This window comes from Cnephaeus nilssonii, assembly GCF_951640355.1.
Source record: "Cnephaeus nilssonii genome assembly, chromosome: 11".
Lineage (NCBI taxonomy): Eukaryota > Metazoa > Chordata > Mammalia > Chiroptera > Vespertilionidae > Cnephaeus > Cnephaeus nilssonii.
Window position 1 is genome coordinate 1,768,393 of NC_137082.1, and position 8,524 is coordinate 1,776,916.

General features: G+C 64.9%; 1 protein-coding gene across 1 annotated transcript; it reads left to right on the top strand.

Annotated features, from left to right (window-relative positions):
• Positions 1 to 230: 230 nt before the first annotated feature.
• Positions 231 to 7,228, top strand: EEF1A2 (eukaryotic translation elongation factor 1 alpha 2; the record flags this gene model as incomplete). The annotated part of the gene is made up of 7 exons (XM_079784281.1): positions 231 to 374; positions 2,046 to 2,225; positions 2,679 to 2,975; positions 4,251 to 4,401; positions 5,678 to 5,934; positions 6,548 to 6,782; positions 7,101 to 7,228. 7 exons carry the CDS (start codon positions 231 to 233, stop codon positions 7,226 to 7,228), a joined length of 1,392 nt encoding a protein of 463 aa, XP_079640407.1.
• Between the last annotated feature and the right edge of the window lie 1,296 nt (positions 7,229 to 8,524).

Here is an 8,524-nt window from a genome sequence, read left to right on the forward strand (position 1 = left end):
TCAGGCACGGCTGGGTCTCACCTTCCCACGGAGCGGGGGCACTTGGCCTGGCCTGGGGCTGGGTCTGTGGCCAGATGTGCTGCTGCCTGTGCAGGGCTGCGTCTTTGCTGGGTTTTTCTCTAAGGTTCTGTCCCCGGTCCCCCACCATCACCCCACAGAGCCACTGCTCAGCATCCCCTGCCCGAGCCAGAGCCCCCTAGGTCGCACGGCCCTTCCCACCCTCGAACGCCATGGGCAAGGAGAAGACCCACATCAACATCGTGGTCATCGGGCACGTGGACTCAGGCAAGTCCACCACGACAGGCCACCTCATCTACAAATGTGGGGGCATCGATAAGAGGACCATTGAGAAGTTTGAAAAGGAGGCTGCCGAGGTGAGTCGGGGGTAGGGGTGGGGGCTCCCATCACTGCCTCCACCGTGAGGGCGGGTTCCACTCGGAGGCTAGGCTGGCCTTCTCAGACCCCGGGGCATGTGGCTTGGCGTATCTCCTCCAGGGCAAGAGGGGCGTGAGCCCTAAAGGACCCTGTGTGGGGGACGTGTGCCTCAGAGGGTCCAGATGGGAGTGGTGTGGGGGAGCAGAGGCTGCCTCTCTCTGAGGATGTGCTTGGTGGGGGAGGAGGATGGCTTGCTGGATCTGGCCCAGGGTAAGGGGTAGCCTGGAGATTGCATTTCTGCCCTGCACAGAAGGTTCTGGAACAATTTGCCACGCTGGACTAGAGAGCCCTGGAGCCTGTTTTTCGTGCCCCCAGGGTTGGGTTCCCGTGTCCGCAGCGCTGAGGTCTGGGGCTGGAGGTGGCACTGCCCTCGCTTGTTCCAGGGCTGGGCCAGGACTCAGGTGCTATTAATAGCTGATTGATGGGCACCCAGCCCATCAGCTCCATTTTCTCGTGCTAGACTGGGAGGCTGCTTGTCCAGGGAGGTGCCCTTTGTTGAGGGGAGAGGCAGGGGGGCTTGGTAAGGATGAGAGCGGCCCCGTGAGCTGACCTCCCCTCTCTTGAAGCTGCTCTTTGACCACTGTGGGTGGGAAGTGGCCGTGGAGTGGCGTCCTGCTCTCTGCACACCTCGCCCCCGCCCTGAGCTCTGTGAGGAGCACCCGTCTGGGGGAGCTGTGCGGGCTCTCACCTGATGACCGAGTGGCTGGGACCAGGCCGGGGAGGGGACAGCTGCTGGCCAGGGGGCGGGGGCGGGGCGGTGAGCTGCCTCCCTCTGTGCCTGGGCCCAAAGCTGTGCCACTTCTCCCTGTGGGTCTGGAGCTGGAGGGAGGTTGAGGGTGTTTTCAGGGTGTATGGTTCCGGTCTTTGGGGTCCTGTCTGGGTTGCCCCTTCTGGCTGGGCAGCCTCCGGGAGGGCAGAGCCCTGTCTGTGCACGGCCACGGCAGGGAGCTGTGTCCACCTGGGCAGTGACCGAGGCTGCTCTCCTAACGGCAGTCCTGGCCCCAGGCATGGGGTCTCCCTGGCACTGGGCACAGGTGTGTGCAGACAGCAGCCTGGCTTTGCTTCCCCTGCTCAGGCGGGCCAGGAAGGGGCGCAGCGCCGCGGAACTGCGGGAAGCTGGGCTGACTAAGGAAGAGCTGGAGAGCCAGGCCCTTGCTGGTGACCCCATTCGATTTCTTTCTTTCTTTAAAAAGAAATCACAGAGGGCTTTTTGGTTTGACAGCCTAGAACCCAGTGGTGGTGCGGCCTCCGGCTGAGGCAGAGATCTTGGGGGAGTAGGTTCAGCTTCTAATAAAGGGGAGCCACCAGCCCGGGGAGGGCTTTGGCCTGCGGCTTCTCTCAAAGAGCCGGTCAAGGCAGTTACGCCACCTACTGGTGGATGCCTGAGTTGCGCCCATTTAGGAGGCAGGCGGCTGGGCCTGGGGAGCCAGGATGCCCCACCTAGGCTGGGTTCTGAGTGTTCCTCAGAGTTCCAGGTCCCCAGGGGGGAGCCATGGCGTCTGGCGCCTGTTTCCTGCCTCTCGCCTGGGCCTCTCTGCTGTGAGGTGCTGTTCCCAGTGGGGCCTGGGCCTGGGCCTGGGCCGCGCCCTGAGCCACCCCCACCCCTCCAGATGGGGAAGGGCTCCTTTAAGTATGCCTGGGTGCTGGACAAGCTGAAGGCGGAGCGGGAGCGCGGCATCACCATTGACATCTCCCTCTGGAAGTTCGAGACCACCAAGTACTACATCACCATCATTGACGCCCCGGGCCACCGAGACTTCATCAAGAACATGATCACTGGCACATCCCAGGTGGGCAGACTGTGGGGGCCACAGGGGCCCGGGAGGTGGGGCGAGGGCTCCCATTCAGAGGGCACCTGGGTGCGGGCTCTGGAGTCATTGGAGGGTAGTAGGGTCTCCTCTGCTTCCTCATCAGGGCACAGACCCTCACCTTTGTCCCTCTTGCCCCACCTGGTACAGAGCCACGAAAACAACCGATTAAGCACCTCAGCATCTCGACCAGGATAGTTCCTATAAGGACAGTCAGCCAGTGTCAGGGCCACCCGTGCCACAGACAGACTCGGACAGCCCCTGACCGTGCCAGGGCATCCAGACAGACAGACAGACGGATGAGCCCCTGCCACTTGCCCTAAGGTCGAGATTCCCAGGTCCCATCCCAGGGAGTGCCCAGGCCCCTGTCTGCTGCCCGGAGGGGCCTGGGCACTAGGTGAGGCTGGGGCTCACGGTGCTGCGCCTGCTGGGCAGGCGGACTGCGCTGTGTTGATCGTGGCGGCAGGAGTGGGCGAGTTTGAGGCGGGCATCTCTAAGAACGGGCAGACTCGGGAGCACGCGCTGCTGGCCTACACACTGGGCGTGAAGCAGCTCATCGTGGGGGTCAACAAGATGGACTCCACGGAGCCCGCCTATAGCGAGAAGCGCTATGACGAGATCGTCAAGGAGGTCAGCGCCTACATCAAGAAGATCGGCTACAACCCGGCCACCGTGCCCTTCGTGCCCATCTCTGGCTGGCACGGCGACAACATGCTGGAGCCCTCCCCCAATGTGAGTGCCTGGCGGGAGGTGGGAGGGCTGCTCTGGCCTCTTCCCGAGGGCCCAGAGCACTGGATCAAAGGTCAGGCAGGGTCAGGGTGGGGCGCTGGGTCAGAGGGCTGTCCCTCGACTCCCTTCACCCTACTGTCTTCCTTAATCTGCATCAGTGCTGGGGCCGGCCCCTGTGGGTGTCCTCGGGGACCACACGAGGCTGGCAGAGGGTCCTGCGGCCCCTTCTCAGGCCAGGACAGTGCCCCGGGTCAGCACTGTAGAGACGGCAGCTGCTGGGCCCACGGGCCGTGTCCGGGAGCTGCTGGGCAGGGCTCGTTGTCACAGCGTCCTGGCGCCCCTTGGAGCCTGGAGCTAGCTGGGCCCTGGGGAGGGCTGAGGTGGCGCTCTGCTGGCCGCTTGGGCAGCCACTGGCCCCGGAGCTCCGACTGGGCAGGAGGCGACGAGTGGAGCTGGGGGTTTTGAATTGGTTGAACCCGAGACGTAGTGCCTTGGCACTGTCAAGTCAAGCCAAGGACACCCTGGCCCGGAAGGGCGGCCACCCACACTGAGAGTGCGGGCATGGAGGGGACCTGCAGGTGAGCCAGCCTTGAGCCCTGTGGCCTGGGTGCAGCTGGAGGGCCGCCCATCTTGCTGGACGGCGTGTTTTCACATTACAATTGCACGTTTCCTCACGGGGCCTCATGTAGTGCTGGGGGGCTGACTGCACCCTCTGCCCTCCTGGGGAGGCCCACAGGACCCCACCTCCACCTTCCCTGCCTGGCCTGCTGGCGAGTGAGGACCCCTCACTGCTGTTGACCTGGGCTGTCTGGAGGACAGGGTCCCTGTGGATGGACTTGGGCATGGTGCTGCGGGCCTTGTCTCCCTCTGGGGCTGGTGGGCAGGGGGCTCGGTGCCAAGACGGGGCTGAGTCTACGCCAGGAAAAGCCTGAGTAATGCTCTGTTGGTCGTGCCTAGAGATGGTGGCACCGTGGCCTCTGGGGCCGAGGCTGGACTCTGTGCCTCCGGCTCAGAAACCCTGTGTGTGGTCTGGGAGAGGTGGAGGCTCTGCATCCTTTTTTCTCCCTGCCCTGGTCTCTGTGGTGTTAGGAGTGAGCTTGGGAGGGGTCAGTGTTTTAGCATCTCAACGGGCCCTTAGTGGAGGGGCGGGGCTTAGCGCCCCTGCCTCCCAGGCCCCCTCAGATCGGTGCCTGCACCAGGATTCCCCCATTGGGACTGGAGGGGGAGGGGGGGAGCAGGCTGTCTCTACCATGCGATGCGTGCCTGCTTCCTGCCCAGATGCCGTGGTTCAAGGGCTGGAAAGTGGAGCGTAAGGAAGGGAACGCCAGTGGCGTGTCCCTGCTGGAGGCCCTGGACACCATCCTGCCCCCCACACGCCCCACGGACAAGCCCCTGCGCCTGCCCCTGCAGGACGTGTACAAGATTGGTGGTGAGTGAGGGTACAGGGTGCTCCTGTAGGCGCCCAGCCCACCTCGGCCAGCTCTGCCCCTCAGACCCCTCTCCTGAGACGAGGGCCCTGGCAAGGAGCTCCCGCCGCGAGGGTCTTTCTGCCTCTCCCCCCACGCTGCACACTTTCTGGGTTACCCGTCCATCTATCCACCCATCCCTCATACATTCATTCAACCATTCATCCATCCCTCTGTCTACCTGTTCACCTACCCACCCCAAAACCCTGTCCATCTATCCACCCGTCCATCTATCCCTCTATCCAGCTGCCCACCCCCACCGGTCTGCCCAGTGTTTGCAGGTCTTCCTCCCTCCAGATAAGTGCTTGGTCCAATGCCAAGAGCTGGTGGCACAGGGTGATGGCACAGGGGTGCCAGTCCTGTGGCCTGGGTGCAGCTGGAGGGCCGCTTGTCTTGCTGGGCTGCGTGTTTGTGCGTTGCGATTGCACGTTTCCTCACGGGACCTCACGTAGTGGTTGGGGGGGGGGGCTGACTGCACCCTCTGCCCTCCTGGGGAGGCCCACAGGACCCCCGCCTCCACCTTCCCTTGCCTGGCCTGCTGGTGAGTGGGGACCCCTCACTGCTGTTGACCTGGGCTGTCATATCCTCCTTCCCCAGGAGTGGGAATTGCTATTCATGAGTTGATACAGAGACATAACCAAGTGTGAGACCCATGAGGGTCTGTGGCTGGAGGCGTCGGGGGCCTGTGTGCAGGGCAGGGACAAGCTCACCGGTGTAAGAGCAGCCACAGCCTGTGTCTGTCATACTGTGATGCCACATGCGCCTCCATCACCGCCAGGGAGATGGGGTGGAGTCTCCCCCGGGCTGTGGGAAGCCACACGCGTGTGAGCAGACCCATGAGAAGGGGTGGCACCAATGTCCCTTGAGGGACAGTCCAGTGCCAGGGGCTTTGAAGCTGGGCCGGGTCATTCCGGTGAGTGAGTGGTGCTCCCCTCACGAGGAGGAGCCTCAGAGGCGAGGGACCCAGTGCCTCACCTGGGGGCAGGGGAGGGACCCCCAGCCCGGATGGCCTCTCCTTGCCCCGTCCCCCTCCTGAGAGGTTCTGGGGTCTCTTGTGCAGTCCCTTCCTTTCCCGTGGGTCGGGGCCCCCGTCCCTGTGCGAACCTCTGTGTGTCTGCCTCGTCTGGGGACTCCCTGCCCCCTCGCTCCCTCCATGTGGCCACGCCCATGCCTGCCAGGGAGGACCAGGGGCCCCCGTTTGGCCCGCCTGCCCCTCACGGCCCCCTTCCTCTGGCCCAGGCATTGGCACCGTGCCCGTGGGCCGAGTGGAGACGGGCACCCTCCGGCCTGGCATGGTGGTGACCTTTGCGCCTGTGAACATCACCACGGAGGTGAAGTCGGTGGAGATGCACCACGAGGCTCTGAGCGAGGCCCTGCCCGGCGACAACGTGGGCTTCAACGTGAAGAACGTGTCTGTCAAGGACATCCGCCGGGGCAACGTGTGTGGGGACAGCAAGTCCGACCCCCCCCAGGAGGCCGCCCAGTTCACCTCCCAGGTGGGTGGCCCTTCCCGCAGGGGTCAGGGGCCGTCCTCGGTGAAGTCAGTGGCTCCCCTGGCCTGGCACTGGGAGAACTCAGACCCTGGCTTTGCACACACGACCTCCAGGCCGGGAGAGGTTGGCACAGGGTTAGGGCTCCGAGGAAGGGTGCATTGGGGCGCCGGGCCTGTCGCTCGGGCTGCACCGAGGCCCCATTGGGTCCTGAAGGTGCTTTAACCACTTACTGCAGAGGCATCTCCGCGGCACCTGCATTCTCACACGTGCACTGCACCCTCTGGTCACTGCTCACATGACGGCCTCATTGAGATGTAATTGAAATGCAAAAACTGAGGCCGGTTTGTCATCTGCGTCGTAGTTCTGGCGGGGTGGGGGGTGGGGGGTGACTTACTAGCACTTCCGAACAGGGCGCCGGCTGCTGTTCGTCCCGCGTGGCTGGTTGATCTCCACTCGTTCCAAATGCTCAGTGCCGACCTCGGCGTCCAGCCTGTCCCATCGCTGGACCTTTTTCCAGTCAGCACCCCGGGCCCCAGGGCCCCGGGAGGTGGGCTGTAGCCTCTCCCTGCTTTGATGCCCACCTGCCACTGATGGCCTTATGCCACTCTGCCCGCAGGTCATCATTCTGAACCACCCTGGGCAGATCAGCGCCGGCTACTCGCCGGTCATTGATTGCCATACGGCCCACATCGCCTGCAAGTTCGCGGAGCTGAAGGAGAAGATAGACCGGCGCTCCGGCAAGAAGCTGGAGGACAACCCCAAGTCCCTGAAGTCGGGCGACGCGGCCATCGTGGAGATGGTGCCGGGGAAGCCCATGTGTGTGGAGAGCTTCTCCCAGTACCCGCCTCTGGGTGAGTGGGCGCGGGGCCGGCCGGGCACCGCTGCAGGGAGGGGCCTTGGCTTTCTGTGCGCCTGGAGCTTTAGCAGGAGACGGGCCCCCTCCGGGAGCACCCGTGGCCCCTGGGCAGGTCTGGGGGTGCCCCCTCTCCAAGTGACCCACCCAAGGCGCACAGCTCTAGTGGCTGCCGCGCAGACACCTAGGGACACGCCGATTTCACGGGAGCCTAGAGCCCAGCGAGGGCCCCGGCCCGGCCCGGCCGGAGGCTGCATCCCGGCGGGCGGGGAGCGCCGCGCCCTCGCACCCTCACACCCTCACACCCTCCCCGCAGGCCGCTTTGCCGTGCGCGACATGCGGCAGACGGTGGCCGTGGGCGTCATCAAGAACGTGGAGAAGAAGAGCGGCGGCGCCGGGAAAGTCACCAAGTCGGCGCAGAAGGCGCAGAAGGCGGGCAAGTGAAGCGCGGGCGCCCGCGGCGCGACCCTCCCCGGCGGCGCCGCGCCCCGCCCCCCGCCCCGCCCCCGCCCCGGCGCCCCGCCCCCCCGCCCGAAGCATGTCTGCACCTCCGTCTGTCGGCGGCTGTCCGTGAGCGACTGGATGCTCGCCATCAAGGTCCAGTGGAAGTTCTTCAAGAGGAAAAGAGCCCCCACCGCCGCCCCCGCATCCAGCCTTCGCCACGCTCAGTGCCCGTTTCACCAATAAACTGAGCCACCCCGAGCTGTGTGCGCCTGCTGCTGGGGGTGGGGCCGGGCCGGTCCCGTGCGGCCCCGGGAGGCGTGGGGCCCCGCCCAAGTCCCGCTGGTCTGGCTTGCCAGGAGGGGCTCTGCAGATCTGCAGCGTGGGGGTGGGGCTGGGTGTTTTGGGGTCTCTGAGAACCGGATGAGAGCTGAGGGCCCCTTCCCCACGAGTGATACCGTTCCTCACCCACTTTCCTGGGGTCCCCTCCCCAGCCGGTCATTTGCGGCAGCACCGTGTCCACCCTGCTCCTCAGCTGGGCCCGGCACCCCCAGGAACGCCACCCCCAGAACCCTTGGCCAAGCCTGAGCTTGGTCGGCAAGGACTGGCCCCGCCACAGGAAGCGGCGCCAGCCTGCCCGTGGGGGCTGCACCTGGAGCTGACGGGGCGGGGGGGGGGGGGGCGGGGGGGAGGGAGCAGACCCCCAGCCTGCTCCCCGGGCAGACTCCAGGCCAAGAGCAGGCTCCCTAGTGTGTGAGGTCCCGCAACAAATATCAGCTGGCCGTTTAAAGTGACAGCAGGGGGTTCTCACAGCCCAGAATCACCGGGACAAAATCAAGGTGCTGGCAGGGCCCAGGGGCTCGAGGGCAGGGGCCACTCCCGGCCCCTTGACCCTGGGCTGTGGCTCTAACTCCGATCTCTGCCTCTGCGTCACATCTCCTTCCACATCCCTCTTACAAGGACACTTGCAATTGCATCGAAGACCTACCTGGGTAATCCAGGACAATCTCATCCCAAGGCCCTTAATTTAGTAGCTTTTCAAAGCCCTTTCTTGCCTCGTAGGTCATAGCGCAGGTCTCAGGGTCGGGGCCTGAAATCTCAGGGGGTGCATCCAGCCCACAACACCCCTGGGGGTGCTGCCAGTCAGGAGGGAGGGGGCAGGTGGCTCAGGGAGGCCTGTGGAGGGGCTGGTGTCTCCCCGCCAGCCCCATGGGGGGACGGGCCCTTGAAGCTGCATGACGGCAGAGTAGGACATGGGTAGCCAGAGTGCCCTTTGGATTCACTTCCGGGGTGGGTCAT